This window comes from Mustela lutreola, chromosome 3 (assembly GCF_030435805.1).
Source record: "Mustela lutreola isolate mMusLut2 chromosome 3, mMusLut2.pri, whole genome shotgun sequence".
Lineage (NCBI taxonomy): Eukaryota > Metazoa > Chordata > Mammalia > Carnivora > Mustelidae > Mustela > Mustela lutreola.
Genome location: NC_081292.1, coordinates 114911613 through 114927828, shown reverse-complemented (window position 1 = coordinate 114927828; position 16216 = coordinate 114911613). Strand labels below are relative to the sequence as shown.

Below are 16216 nucleotides of genomic sequence, written 5' to 3'. Positions count from 1 at the left end.
GCATGTAAGGGGGCGCCTGGGTGGCTCAGTGGGTTGAGCCACTGCCTTCGGCTCGGGTCATGGTCTCAGGGTCCTGGGATCGAGTCCCGCGTTGGGTTCTCTGCTCCGTGGGGAGCCTGCTTCCTCCTCTCTCTCTCTCTGCCTGCCTCTCTGCCTACTTGTGATCTCTCTGTGTCAAATGAATAAATATAAAAAAAAAAATCTTTAAAAAAAATGCATGTAAGTGTTACAAGATGTGTTGGAGGACTAAGCCTTTTTAGAAAGATTGGAGGAAAACTGAAAGGTTAATAAACTCATTATATAATTCACTGTTATTTAATGCCATGCTTGTGTACCATGTAAAATCATTTCAAATACTAAATCACGGTCCCAAACCCATTCTGAGGGAAACGAGTTCTTCTCCAACATGATAAAGGCATGCACCTGGGTCATTCTCAGCATGGGGCTTGACTTAAAAAGTGCAAGACCCCAGCATTCAAACAAGGTATTCACAGCTTTCTCTTCCAAAAATGACAACTCAGGAGGGAAAAGGGAAGAGAAATGAGTCATCATTTCAAACCTGAGCAACATGAGAAATGACATTTTCCACATTTTGTCCAAATTGTTACTTAAACAAATGAGACTGGTGTAGGGACACAGAGAGGAAGGAGGAGTATTAAGGAAGGTAAAGAGGTGGGTGGCCACTTATTTTCTATTCCTAAAAGAAATCAATGACAATAATGAATAGCCTTTGAAAGTCAAAATCACTGGGGGAGAATGTGAATTTCAATTAGGAATGAGGAACCTACTCCACACAGTCCAAAAGCTAATATTTGATAAGCATTTCTGCCTGTAACCATGCTCCGCCATTCAAGGAAAAGAAAAAAGAAAAAAGAAAAAAAAAACCCAAAAACAAAAAACCAAAAGACCAAACACCCAATTAACTTAGGACAGCAAGTAGGACTTACTGGTAGTGAACCCAGGATGGCCCAAGAGTTTTCTTGAATTGAGCAAGTCCTACGATATCAATATAAATGAGCTCAACGATCCTGTCTCCTACAGTTGGGCAGCCAGACCGGTTTCCTACAACCTTCTTCATTATCCTAGAAAGAGGGACAGGAGAGAGGGAAGAAAGGAAAAAAAAAAAAAACCACAATAATTTATTTCAAGATATGACACTTAGCAACATTAATAGGCAAACATCCCAAGAATGCTGTCGGGGAGGAGGGCATGGTCTGTCCCAATCTGCTGCCTATCCAGATTCTGCCCACCCATCAAGGCCTATCCAGAGTCCTGCTTCAGAGTCTGGCACAAGTAAATGGTGGCTCACACGTGTGCACACGCATGCATGCACCACGCAGACACTTTGAAACCTAGGAAGACCTGGGTCTGAATCGGTCTATCTACCTCCACTAGCTGCTGTGAGATCTTAGACAAGTCACTAATCTCTCTGGTCTTTCCTCCTAAGAAACAACAACAACAAAAGTAACCTTCCCACAAAACAGGATTTGCGACAGAAAAGATAGTAAGAAAGCAACCTGTCAGAGATTCTTCAGGTGCTTAAATGAGATTTTAAAAAGAAAAGTGCCTCATGTGTTGCAGATACTCAGGGGCTACTGCTTCCCCTCACAGAAACTGCTCTCGTTACCCTACTGACCTCCTAAAGGTCTTCAATTTCTAGCTGCTACAATACAGAATTCTATACAGTCTTGTGTGGTTTCCTAATTTTTTCTATGTCAAATTTTTCCTTCTGACTAGACTCTATTATATAACGGGCACTACCCTTCCTTCCATCCACCTCTCCTCACCCATCCATACAACCCCACCCCTGCACCCAGAGAGAGCCGACATATGTGATTGTATGCCAACTTCACGTGTGGGAGTAAAAACTGCTCAACGAACCACACTGCCGCTCACCCAGAAATCGGTACTCACTGATGCCTCTTATCCTTGCCTGCACTCCATAACCATCCTTCACCAAATTCTGGCTATCCCCCTTTGAAGGACGAGTCCTAGAAACAGGACTCTGTTCCACAACTCCGTGCTGCCACTCCTTTAGGTACCCTGCTCCTCAGCTCGCTTGACTCTCAGAAAATACCAGGTTCTGTACAACCAATTCCTTCCCAAGAATTTGAAAGTATTTCTACACAGGGCCAGATAGTAAATACTTTCACCTTTGCAGGCCACATGTCCTCTGCCTCAACTACACAACTCTGCCCTTGGAGAACAAAAGCAGTCACAGCAATTCATCCATAATGGGTGTGGCTATGTTCCTGTGCGAGTTTTGTAACAAAAACACACAGAAGACTGCATCCAGCCCACAGTGCCAGGTGTGTGGACCCTTGGTCGACCTTGTTTTTGGTGGTTCCCACACTGGTCTGCATACTGGAATTATCCAGAGGCATTGAGATACTTAGTGTGTCCTGTGTCCTATTCTCGAAGGTTGTGATTTAATTAGTCTGGCATATGATCTGGGCACTGGGAGGCCACAAAGATCCCCCATGATGGTAATGTGCAGGCATGTTCTGCCCTCTGCGGCTTCCATAACTGTCTTCTTAAATAAAACACATCTGGCTCTCTTACCAGTACTCAAAGCACTCCATAGACATCTTGACCAACATGTTAAGTCTCTGCCTGGTAGTCCCTTAATATGCCTTTTCTGACCTCCCTAGGGAGCACCCCTCCCTAGAGTTCCCACAGTTTTCCACTTATTCACCTACTCACTCGTTCCTGGATTCATCCCTTTACTGGTCTGCTCAGTCCCAAGTCACAAGCACCCACTGGGTGCTAGGCACTATTCTAGGTGCCACACACACCACAGTGTGCAACAATCACTGTTTCTGTACTCCCTTGGCTTACATTCTAGCAGTCATGCTTCAATTACTACTAATCACATTGCAATTAGTGTAATTATTACGCAATGCATTAGCTGTAATTACCAGAAGACTGGCATTTCCTTGAATGCATGTTGGTCATCTCTGTCTATCCCGTACCAAGAACCAGTGCCCAGAAAGCACTGAGAGAATGACTGCTAAATGTGTGGATGCCTCGACTTCATAGGCTATGTACACAGTGTGTTTTAAAGCAAGCAGGGGGCAGCGTGCTGAAGGGACACGGGCAGTGTTTAGGGGTTCAGAAGACCTCGGATTTATCTAGATCCAAAAAGAGCCATCTAGTACAGTGGTCAAGAACACAGGCTTTGAGGTCCGAAACAGAACTCTTGCACGTTTTCTACATATTCTTAAGCAACTCAGTTTCCTCATCGTTAAAATGCAGGGAGCAACAGAACTTACTTCCGAGTTTGTGTAAACAGTATGTAAAATGTGCAGTGTCCGACGAACGGTAGGTGCTCACCAAATGTTAGGTGTTCATAGCTCCATCTATGCTGTGGTTATCCTAACTGCTGACACTCTTGCTGTAACTAATGCCCTGATCACAGTTTTAGCACCTAGAAACCGTTTAAAAAATGACAGTTGATATTACTGCTTTCATCTCAACACTGCCACTTATCAGCTCTGTAGACCTTGGCCCCTAACACAAGTGACCTCTCTGGGCATCAATGTCTTGGACAGGAAAGTAAGAGCGGGGGATGGGTTGGAGGGGACATATTTTGTTTTAAACACCCTTCTATCTCTAGAGTGTTCACTCGAGGTATTTCTTCTGGAACGTTTGCCGTATGGCAACATGAACACTTGGCTGCTGGGAACAAAGTCTCTATGGGCAGTTATCCAAAAGGAGTGAAGGGGTGCAGAGCATTCCTGCCTAGCCAGCTGTGTCAATCTATAGGAGATTACGAGAGGGTCAGAACCGGAAGCAGATTTCAGGGAAACAGAAAAGCCAGGTAGAGTTAACAGACTCGGGCTAGAAAACTGGCTTTACCGAAAGAGGATTGGATCAGGGCTTTCAAGAAACTCATTCTATCCAAATTAAATTATAAATAGGAACTTGCCCTGTTTTAAGATTTGGGAGGCTTGCAGTTGAGTAGGGAAGGGTATGAATTTCAGCAGGAGACAGGGAATCAGGAAAGTCAATAATGTTTTGTGCTGCACATGTTGGAAGCACCTGTAATAGCAAAGAATAAGCTCCTTAGTTTGAAATTTCTGGCATTCATTTATGAAGCCTCTGGAGCCTGCAGCTACAATGAAAACATATTATCCTTTTCACAGTGTATGTATTTAGCTCCTGAAAATAATCTTCTTATCTCCTGTTTAGTGAATTATCACTTTCATTTTCCTCCACAAGAAATTACACACTAATAGAGGGCTTTAAGAGTTTACAATTTCTTTTTTGTATTCTGATTTTAAAATTGAAAAGTAATCTCCTTACTCCTTGAGCTCAGCCAGTGAAGCTGAAATCCTAATGTCATGGCCCAGTAAGTACAGAGATGTAATTAAATCACTCCACTGAACTAATTCACCGAGAGGGCCACCACTGAAAGCTGTCTCTGCTATCTTAAATCCAGATTCCTTAGTCAGGAGTCCCAGGTGAACGAGGACCTGAAAAAAACAAAAAAAAAAAAACAAAGGAGAGGCATATATTGATTCCCACTGAACCAAGTACAAACTCCACACATTAACACACCAAAAGCAATCAACCAAATCTAAAGTGATGTTTATGTTCTAACGTAACCTCAACCTGGCCTAGATTTTTCCAGAAGGTACAAAGAAATGGAAGCAAACAGAGTCACTACCACACCCTGTTATGGCTATGAACATGACAGATAGACAGTCTCTTTTTAGAAAGCAGGATACATTTGGGAAATCAGATTTAAAGGCAAGTAAGCAAAGGCAATAAAATATCATTTAACAATACTGTGTGTGTCTTTCCCACAGCTGGAATATTTTTAAGGTTTTAATGCAAAAAATTTCAAACATATCCAAAATCAGACATGGTAGCACAGTCGATTCCAAGGCACATAAATTTCACAATTATTAACTCAGGACCAATCTTAAAGTACACCCCTCATTTTCTCCCAACCCCTCTAGCTGATGTTGAAGCAAATCCGAGAGATCATATCCTTCCATCTGCAAATAGTTCAGTTTGTATCTCTAAAAGAAACAGACCTTCAGTTAAAAAACACAAGCATAACATCACTTTTGCCCCTAAAACAGTTATTCATTCCTTAATATCATTCACTATCCAGTTAGTGTTTACGCCTCCTCCAAGTGTAGTTGTTCCCGGCAGAAGTCAAATAAAGTGTGTTAAGTCTAAGTGTCTCATTTATTTCTTAGGCTTCTTTAGCCCCATCCTTTGGGATTGGGGAGAGTTTTATTTGTCCAAGACACAAAAAGACATTTGTCCGAGGTTGTATTTCCAGTAGAGTCTCTCACACTTCGGGTTTTGCTGATTGTATAACAGATTCTTCTACCCCTTGTATTTATAGTAAACTAGTAATTAGATCCACAGGCATGATTCAGTTCATATTTGATGTTTTTGGCAATGCTACGTCATAGGCGGTGCTGTACGCTTCCTTTCCCTAGTGGGAACGATGTCTAGGATCTCTGGTGATGTTTGGAGCTATGGATAATCACTAAATAGAGGCCTTCACCCATCAGGAGTTACAAAATGGTGATATTTTATTATTCCTTCTGCTTTTATAAGCTGGAATGCTTCTACAAAGAGAAACTACCCCCCCACCCCCATCAATTACTTGGCTTTGCTGAAGTACGGTTTATAGAGAAAAAGCCTGGCAAATATTTGACTCTTGCCCTTTATTTATCAGTTTTCTAAATAACAAATTTGTTCATTAGCCTACTCCAATGACCGTCAATGAGGGTTTTACACAGTCACAGATAGAAGTTATCCTTATGGATTATCAAATTGTCCCATCTTGCCAATGGGAGGCTGTTCAAGTTGGCTTCTAGGTTCTTCTGACAGGATTCTAGTAGTATTTGACAGTGCCTTTGCTCTCCACTATGACATATGTTTGCAGCTCAACATGTACAACTTCTAAGACCTTAACCAACCATTTTTCCAAGAACCTCTTATACCATTGAGTGGAAATGGCATCTAAAGATCAAGGTCTGGTGCTTAAGGGGACTCTAGTTAATCACTGTCTGTAGCCCTTTTCAGTGGACATAGCTGGAAATTTATTTCTCCTCCAGGATAGAACAAATCATAAATTCACACTGGTACTTCCCATTCAAACTCAGGATTACAGTAACTTTGCATAACATTATCCATCTTACATATGTTATTTTTTCTCTCCCAGACGGAAAATCCCACTTCTTGAGGATACTAACATAAGTACTTTGCTTTATTCCAATACGCAGAAGGGATTCAGAATGAGAATATCTACACCACCACCTACTACATGTAAACTTAGGAAAACTCAGTAAAACTTCTCAAGATATTTGGCCATTTTTTTCTCCTTTGGGATATACCATCAGAAATGCTGAAAAGTCTGTGTTCTAGTCCCTAAGAACAGTTCTTTGTGTGTTGACTGTAAAACTGGATATGTAGTCAGTTCATGTCTTATTTTCTTTGTAATTTTTAGATAATTTTTTTGCAATTCAACTTTATTTTATACTATGTCAAGTGACTCTAGTATCAAAGCTACAGAGAAAGATATATTTACATAAGTATAGTTTCTACACCTGTTGTCTCCACGCTATTTCCTCTTTCCCCATATTTGACTCTTTTTATTGTGATTAACATAAAATTTAATATTTTAATCATTATTAAGTGTACAGTGGCATTAAGTACATCCACAATGTTATGCAACCATCTCCTTTATTTTTAATTTCATGGTCTATCCTATTTTTAAAAATATGAGCAAGCATAAATGTATATTATATATACATCATGTGTGTGTACAGGCCCATATCTTTATGTATACGTGTGTGTGTATGTGTGTTTGAGTGTGTATATAAATTCTCTCTTCCTTTTAAAAATAATGTTCACTGTTCTCCATATCTTATTTATTGACCCAACAATATATCCCAAAGATTATTGCATAGCATTCTGTAAAAGTACTGTATTTCTTCTTACAGCCCACCTGGACTTTTGACCTCATACTCTTCTACAGAGGACTATCTTGGGCCTGAGCATTTGGACCTGTTGTCTCATAAACTCAAGAGATTTAGCAAAAATGGAACCACTGAACTGTGACTTGGGGTTTTGCAAGCTCAGCCTCCCCATTTCCTTTTTTTTTTTTTTTTTTTTTTTTTTTGAGAATATCAAAGTAGTCCAATTAGGAACACCAAAGTCTTTTTAAATTAATTTTTAGATGTGGGTATACTAAAGACTGTGTAATTTGTTCTGTTGTTTGTCATCCAAACAGTTACTCTAAAGCCAAGGCTATTTAACCTCTACCTTATAGGGTATAAAATGTTTCATGCTCAGGGTTATTCCCAGAGGTTTTCTAAGCAAATCCCCTTGAAGTTCAAACAGATCGGCTCCAGTTTAATTGATAGTATCTCTCCCTCAAGAATACAAAAAGAAGCACCAACTCAACATAGCAGCAATGGAACTCAGCAGTTGCCCAAAGCCCAGAAGTGACAAACAGCATGACCAGGAGATTGCCACGATGATGTGACAACAAGCTCTCCAAGGCTGTCTTGGGTAAAGCCAAGAGGGTTAGGCTCCCCGATGCCACGGGGATAGGGCATCAGGGCGGTTCAAAGGAAACTCTCACAGGCCAGATACCCTGCTTGGCTTCACCAGAGAAGCGTGTGTGCCGGTCCCTGCTAGGCAGGATTACTGTCACGGGGGGGAAGTAAAGCCCAAAAAAGGCCGTACAAGAGACTGAGCAGATTCACCCTGAGGGAGTATCATTTCAGACATGACATTTCTCTTAGTCTTGTTTCCAAGCAAAATCGTATTTTAAAAGAAAACTGGCATCTAACCGAACTGAATTCCTCAGAAACTCACTTTCTTCCGCTTTCTCTTTTCAAGATTCTGCTTTTCTGCCAGGGACTTGATAGCTTGGATCCACGCATCAGCCATTCGCCGGATCCGGAGTCTCATCCACCGGAATTCTTCATGCTTTTTCATCATGCTGTAGAGAATATTAAAATCCGTACGAATTTCCGCCTAGAAACAGAAATTTAATAAAAATGAACAGAAGATAAAAAGTCAGAAGGCAGAATGGTTGTCACGATGTGACATTTGAAAACTTGAAAGAGCTAGTCAATTAAATACAGGGCTTCCGAAGTGAGGCCTGTCTGCTGCAGAGCTTTACTTCAAGGCCCCAGGATTGCAAATTAAAGTAAAGGCCCCTGACTGCTCATCTGTTGTATGGGACATCATTAAAAAATGAGAAATTGAGAAAGGCCCAGCACAGTTACCACAAAGCCCAGAGTTACATTAAAATGCATTTTTTTTTTTTTTTGCAATGAGTATGCTCGATGTACCTTGAAATTCTCTGCACCCGAATTTATTGCCACTTGGATCTACTGCAAGGCAGCAGACTCCTGGAAAAGTAAAGTCAGTTCTTAACAGGCTGTTTCGCATTGTGTAGTTTGCCAAAAAGCCTTCATCTGCCCACAGAGTTAAGCAGGGAAATAAATGCTCATCTTCCAGTTTTGTCCCAATCTCAAACAAACAAAAGCTCATTATTTTCTAAGGAATTTAAAAGCCAGCAATACCATTTTCCTACTGTAGCTCAACAGAATTTAAAACCCAGGCCAGAATAATTTAAAAGCCAGGAAGAACACTTTTCTAATGTGGCTGAGTACAACCAGTGATCAGAATAACAGAAAAACAGCAGCATTCCTATTTATTTTTCGTAACATCAAGAACATGCTAACTCCATGTTAACTCCAACAGTCACATGCTTTGTTCTCAACACTCACCTGATCCCTCCTTGACCCAACCTTCTCCCAAGATTCCCACGGCCTACAGCATGGATCAGCACACTGTGGCTGGAGGAGTCAGATCCTCCACGTGCCTGTTTTGGTACAGAAAGTTCTGCAAAAACATGGCCATACCTGCTCATTTACATCCTGTCTATAGCTGCCCTCTGCGCTCAAGGTCAGAACTGAGCAGTTCCAACAGAGACCTTATGGCCTGGCCTGGGAAGATGAAAATATTCACTCTCTGGCCTTTTACAGAAAAGGGCTGCTGACCCTTGGTCTAAAGAATAAAGACATGAGCTTTTAGTGTGGCACAGAAAACCTTTCATGGTCCCTACTGATCCTTCCCATCTCATCTTCCACCAAAGCTCATCCGATACCCTAAGGCCTTGCCCACTGGACTGTGCTCTACTCCCTGAAAACACCAAACTCTGGTACAGGCACCTTTCCCCCTGCACATCAGACACATCTTTCTCCTCTCCTTCATCTACTGTGAACTCACTCATCATTTGAAATTCAGCTCCAGTATCATCATCTCTTTGCAAACTCTCCTAACCCCTGCAGGCTGAGATCACTGCTTTCTCATTCATTCCCATTGGCCTATAGTTCAGCTTCTATGCGGGTGTGGTCACGACTTTCACCCATCACGCTCATGAGATCGCTGAGTGCGCCTCCATGTCTGGCACCAGGTCTCATTCCTCTCAGGAGCCTGTCACTCAGGACCCCCCCCACCCCCCACCCAGAGAATTGCTTGAGAAACAGATACTACTGGTGAACTGATTCGAGCCTCCAAATTTCCACAGGCCTGCCGAGAGAAGTTCTTCTGTTTACCGTGATTTCAGGTTATAGTGGGCCTGTCTAGCCAAATCCGAAGGTATCCCTTGGCATACAACCAAATCACAAGCCTAGTTTCCAAAAATCACTCACCAATGAATTATGATCAGCTTCTTCATAGGGATTTTTGGCTCTCCAAGGTAAATGAGGACACCAATTTTCAACCTGAAAAATATACAAGAGACACTAAGTCTGCTGGTTCATCTGTAAACCATATAATGTCCGTACTAAGCGCCAAGTACCATTCCCAGCACACAATACCACTACATTTAAGGGCTTGTTCCTGCTATTAGGCTTTCATGCTTTCAGTGAGCAGCATAAATGCAGGGAACCTCTCACAAGGAGGAACAACCATAGCAAAGGTCTCAAGGAGTCCACAGCTACACTTTCTATCTGTCCTTCAAAGTACTTCGTGCTGCAGACTCCTTTATCCGGTAAGCCTCAAGTGTCTACACCAGATGGAGAGCGGTGGGGGAGGCCTCCCAGCAAAAAGGTAAAAGAGATTGCAGGAGAATGAGAAGGGAAGGACAGACATGCTCTGTTATCTGCTGCAGCATGTCTGGAAAGGAAACTGCATGGCGTTTGAGCTACAGAGCTCCCTCATTCATCTCAGAATTAGGAAAGCAGCTGATCGTTTAAGGCTAATTGATCAAGACTTTCATTTTCTGGCTGTTCACTTCACACCAGCTCATCTCAAGGAAGAAGATGGTAAAAACTATCAGAAAAGAGATAAAAGGAAAAAGGAGGAAAAAAAAAAAAACCCTCAGCAATCTTGCAAGAGCCGCTCTAGAAGATGGATTGTTCTGTCAATGCACAGAAGTTTAAAGAGTTGAGGGGAAGGGCAAAACCGCCCAATTTTACAGGAATTCCTTCAAAAAGGTTACTGAACAAAATTAGGCAAAAAAAAAAAAAAAAAAAAAATCACAGTTTCTAGTTTCTAGTAAAAGAAGGAAGAAAGCTGCAGTGACGAATATTGCTGGGCTCTTTGTTAAAACTGGCCATACAATGATGCCAAACTACCATATCCCCTGGGTACACATAGGTGAGGACATCATTAAAGGTGGCTGATGAATGATCACTGAAACTATCTTCTTCTGCATTGTTTCTCTGGCTAGCTGGGCCTATGGTAATACACAGAGCATGTGGAAGGGGGACAGCCTTGGAGGGCCACGGCCGCCTCCGCCAGGGACACGGATTCCGTCGAGATGGTTTGCCCATCAGCTTGGGGTGCGTTTTCAAACACACACAGCAGTTTCCCTCATCTGGAAATTGCGCTTAATGCCAGGTAATTTTGACTATGACCAAAATAACTGTGTGATTTGCATAAAGCCATCCGCCTGTGCAAATGATGGGAAAGCAATAAGTGGAGGGCAGCAAAGCTTGGGGGAGGGCAGAATCCCTAGATAGGAAAAGACCAATATTCTCTCTCTCTCATTTTTTTCTGGTGGAGTAAAATTAGACTCTACCATATTTGTGAATGACTTCAGAGACTCAAAAGGACTCCCCAGGAGGAAAGCTGAAATGGTTTCTACTCATAAAAAACGAAAATACTGACTTGTCTTGGATGGCTGTGCCTAATTACGAAGCCCTTGCAGCAGTATCACGGTGAGAAGCAATATCTGGGGCTCCACATATGTGAGAAATGAGGGAAAACCAGTGGAAAAGCAGCCTACAAGCAGATGAAGCCTCAGCTGGTCCCAGCAGCAGTGCAAACATCTGCACCTTGGAATCTCAGGCCAGCGTGAATTATCTACTTCCAATTAAATTCTTGCAAATGGGCTAAATAAAACGTTGCTGTAAGGCATATTTATAACATGAAGGCTTCCGATGGGCTAGAAACACTCTGAGACCTTCAACCCCACACAAAACAGATGAGGAGGAGCAAGCAGGGTACAGATCTGAAGTCAGCCTCACACTAAATTAAGTAACGACGTGTTCACAGCCACATGTCAGGATAAAGAATCTCCCCACAAATAGCCTAATCAGGAGAGATGAAACAAGACCGTGCATAAAGAAAGTCCATCAAACGGAGAGACATGAGCGAGATGAGATATTGACAAAAGTACATTCCCTCCTTGCTCTTCTGGCCTCAAAAGAACCTCCCAAAATTCACTCAGATGAAAATACTGTCCAAGGGGATCTTCTAAAATAGGACTTCCCTACAGAATACTCAGGACTTTAATTCCTCTTTGAAAGTGATCATTTAACTCAGTTCTTGTTACTCTAAATCACTGGATAATACTTTGCAAGGCTTCAAGGGCATCGCTGATCAAGAAAACAGAGTCAGTACATTTTAGCTTTTTAGCAAGAAATCTTCCTGTTATATATTCACTTATAATGGAGGAAAAAGCAATTCTGAACATCTCTGACACTGAATGAAGATGGTGGTTTTTAAGGTTGCTGTTTTTGTACACAGTGACAGGATGACTGGCTAACAAAATAATTAAATTACACATAAACCAATTTCCCCATGGGAAGGGGGTGGGAAACCAAACCATTTTTTTTCCTGAAACCTCAGAGGATTACCAAGATTGGAAGAAAGCCAGTACTGGCAATAACTCCAAGTACTGAAACAAACAGCCCGCAAATGAGCAACATTTTCCTAAATAAGAGTGTCATTAATAACACTCAGGGAAAGTCTTGCTTAAGGCTAGTAATTCAACTTCCTAATCCTTAATTTTGTTTTCTGCCTGATTTACCTAGGGCCATTTAATGAGTCCAACTGCCCCCCCCGCCCCGCCCTGCAAAGCAAACCCCCAAGAAAGGTGGACCCTACAAGGAGCCCAGTGCCTTCCTGCTCTAGAAGGTCTTCTAGTTCAAATTATTCTTACCATGTCTTCTCTGCTTCTTAGAACGCTCATGGCCTACACTGGCCTTTTGCCTTCCTATGTCCATGCCTCTGGCCACAACTTTCCAACCGCGACCCTTGGCACTCTCCCTGGGACAGGATTTTGTATTTGCCCTGGGTGCAGGCACTATGGACCATCCCACTGTCCACATCCACCCCTGCCCAGCTCCTGGGGGTTGGGGGGCCCTGCCTCAAGACCTCTGCCAGGGAAAGAACTGGATAGTTTTCAAATAGTCTGCAAATCACCATAGTACATCTACACACTGAAAACCACCTGAGTTCATGGCAACACGCATGCAATAATCAACAGAGGAGCCAAACCATGACTCAATTTTCCATTTGAAGGCAAAACTCCTTTCCCAGAACCCATCTTTTTAGCACACTATCCTCAGGCCACAAAGTGAAGAGGCAAGAAAAACAGAAAAAAAACCCAGCCAGGCTAGAACTTTGGAACATTACCACATGTTCCATGCAGAGAGACCTACAAATCACCTTTCTGGAATAAGGAGATATAAAATTAACCTTTGATATGCCTCCTCCCAATGATTTAAACTTCTTTGATCTGAGAAAGTTTTGCAGCTTAACCATGAGCACGTGAGTCCAAACAAAGTCCCAAAACAACTCATGTAGACCACACTTACTTCCAAGGTCTGTACAATGGACAATTCGTTATATTTCAGAAAAAAAAAAACCACGGGTTGATACATATACAGCTCAAGTTAGCATTTAAAGAGGGCAAAGAAGTAATAAAATCATAGCAAAAACTAGTAGGAGGTTTAAAATCCATATGCACAAATTTATGTACGACTGGCATACCTTTGTAGTAACATTCTATTCTTCGGAAAGAATAATGATCGGGTACTGTCGTGGCCTCTTCTCTCATGATTAATGTGAGTGTTTGGCTCTAATGGATCACTAACATATAGAATTTCATGCTGTATTTTTCAGATAGTAAATGCAATCAAAACTCAATGAGAAAAATCTGTAAGAAAGGTGAGCTTACTCCGGATGATGGTGTTATGGGTGCTTTTCATTTTCTTTTTTATGCTAATCTGCACATTATGATTTTTTTACAACAAATGTTTATTAATAGAGTAATTTCTAAAGGAGTTACCTTACATAAGCATATAGTCACTTACTGAAGGCTTACAGTAAGTCAGGATCTCTGGGGGAAAAAAATGAACTTGCGAGCATTATATCATTTAATCCCCTGAACAGCCAATCTGACATGGGTACCATCACCAGGGTGAAGGCTCCAAGGGGATGGGAACTTGCCAAGGTAAGCTCACCAGTGAGCTGCAGGGCTGGGGATAACTGGGGTCTATTGCTCCCCTGACCAGAACATGTCAGAGCCTCCCTTAAAGGCCAAGCTTAGTGAGGGACAGACAACTGCTGAGTAGGGAAAGCACACTGAATCTGGAATCAGCTAAAATGGACTCTGTGCTCAGCTCTATCAACAACTAGGCATATAAGCTTAAACCACTTAACTTTTAAGTTTTCTCATTTACCAAGTGAAGGCATTGGCTCAGCTAACCTTTTCCTTTTTTTTACCCCCCACAAAGATTTAATTTATTTGGGGAGGGGGGATATGAATGAGCAACCATCATGGGGAGTAGCAGTTGTAGAGGGAGAAACAGACTCCCTGCTGAGTAGGGAGAGCAATGCGCTCAATCCCAGAACCCTGAGATCATGACGTGAGCTGAAGGCAAATGCTTAATCAGCTGAGCCACCCAGGCCCCCCTTAGATGACTCCCAACAACCCTGTTAAACTCTAAGATCTGAAAAAGATAATCCTCCATCATCCTATGCAGGCTAGTTGGTTATATATCAAAAAGATACAACTGACTATACATCTATTCATTTAATACACTGACTAGTCATACAAGTATAGATACATATACCTCCATACATGTATTTATCATACTGATGATAACTTTGAATGACATTACTCACGGAGGTATATGCTTAAAAAAAAAAAAAAGGCCTTCTCTAACCCTGCTCTGTCTCCCACCCACCCCCCTTTCTCAAGTCTCAAAAAGCCAATGCAAAAGGTAAAAGATGTCTACCCATCACTGTGTGGTTCAGCTCTCTAGAATGGTCCTCTGCACCAAACACCTGAGCTGATAAATATTTCCGCCAAATTGTTTGTTAGGAAACGGCTGTGTATGGTGGGCAGGGTGAGGGAGACTAAGGATAAAAATAAAAGCTACACTGTATGAAGAGCCAAGCAGTAGGATAAGCACCTAAGACACATAACCTCACTTGGTCTTCAAACAAATCCCTGGGAAAGGCCACTTATCATGCCGGATGAGGACACAGCACGGGGAGGACCCACGGCTGAGGAATGACGGGCCATCTGTTCCCTTAATCACCACGTGATGCACACGGAACCCAGACCTTTGTGTCCCGTGGTCTCGCCAGCACAGTCCACTCTTCAGTGTTGGAGTATAATTGCCTAAAGCTTCTACAGAAAATCCTTCAAAACAAGTCTGCTCTGCTCCTACTGTGTGGCAGTGCTGTAAGGACAATGGAAGGAGTAAGAACTCCCTGCTGGCAACTTCTGCCCCCAACGTCTGTTCTATGCAGCAAGCATGATTGTTTTCAAGCCAAAACTGAACCACATCCTACGCTAACTCAAACCCTTTAGAGGTTTTCTCCCTGCACTTAGAATTAAGCCCCAAATTTATATCAAGATCCTACAGAATGGGACCTGAACCCTGGATGCCTCACTCACCCTGCCCTCCATACAAGACCCTCCTTCCAAGTCCAAACAGAACATCCTTACTTCACAAGGATGGCCTGATATGTATGTGTAGGGGGGTGTGTGTGTGAAGAAAGGACAGCAAGTTCAACTAGAAATTCAGATAAATAATCTTTTTTTTTTTTTTTTTTAGTATAAGTATGTTCCATGCAGTATTTGTCATCTACTTATAGTTTAAAGAAACTGGCTACCAGAAATTCAAATATCATTGGGTACCCTGTATTTTATGTGGGAACCCTCTACCTCAGAGCTTTTACATTTGTTATTCTTTCTCCCTGAAATACTCTTCCTTCCAGAGGGTTCCCATGTGTGACTCCCTTACCACCACACTATGCTCTAACTTCTCCTCAGAGAAGCCTTCCCTGACCTACTTACCCGGCTGCTCTGTATCCTAACTCTACTTTTTTCCCCCTTGGAACAGGCAGCACTTGTGGAAATGATTCTGTGTCCCATGTGAAAGATATTCCTCAAGAACAGAAATTTCAATTTGGCTGCTCGGGGCTCTATCCTCCGCCCTGAGAACAGTGTCTGGCATACAGTAGGGACTTGGGTCATTACTGGAGTGGTAAATGAATGGTTCAAGGACATGACTTGAGCACTAAAGATATTCATGATGATCCTCTTTTCTACTTAGGTGGCCCTTACTCGCCATTATCATTTCATGAGAACCTTCGGACAACACACTGAGGTGGGCGAGGCAGGCTCTCCCTCCATCTCACTGAAGAGAAACCGGGTGGAAAGCTCTAAGCCACACAGGTAGCTGTATCCAGACACATTATAGAGCCTCCCGTGTATTCCCTAATACTGTACATGACTGCCCCCTACCAAGGCAGGCAGGAATATTATAACCAGAGAGTTCTGGGCCAAACGTGTGACAGAGAGAGCCAATGGCTGGTCCAATCCAACACTGTTCTCTGGGGGCTAGGGAAGGGGCAGAACTTCAACAAAAGCTACAGTAAGTATTCCACATATCAAAACCAGTTGGGTGCTGATGGCAGG

The 16216-nt window shown here is 42.4% G+C and overlaps 1 protein-coding gene across 4 annotated transcripts in view; it reads right to left on the bottom strand.

The window, feature by feature from the left end:
- The window catches only part of MGAT5 (alpha-1,6-mannosylglycoprotein 6-beta-N-acetylglucosaminyltransferase), a 345401-nt gene that overhangs the window by 116935 nt on the left and 212250 nt on the right, over nucleotides 1–16216 (bottom strand). For all 4 annotated transcript variants that reach the window (XM_059166698.1, XM_059166699.1, XM_059166700.1 and 1 more), the window contains 4 exons: nucleotides 9702–9773; nucleotides 7852–8013; nucleotides 4306–4475; nucleotides 948–1082 (listed from right to left, as the gene is read on the bottom strand). In XM_059166698.1, the coding sequence (XP_059022681.1) occupies nucleotides 948–1082; nucleotides 4306–4475; nucleotides 7852–8013; nucleotides 9702–9773 (539 nt within the window). The remainder of the gene's footprint in view (nucleotides 1–947; nucleotides 1083–4305; nucleotides 4476–7851; nucleotides 8014–9701; nucleotides 9774–16216) is intronic.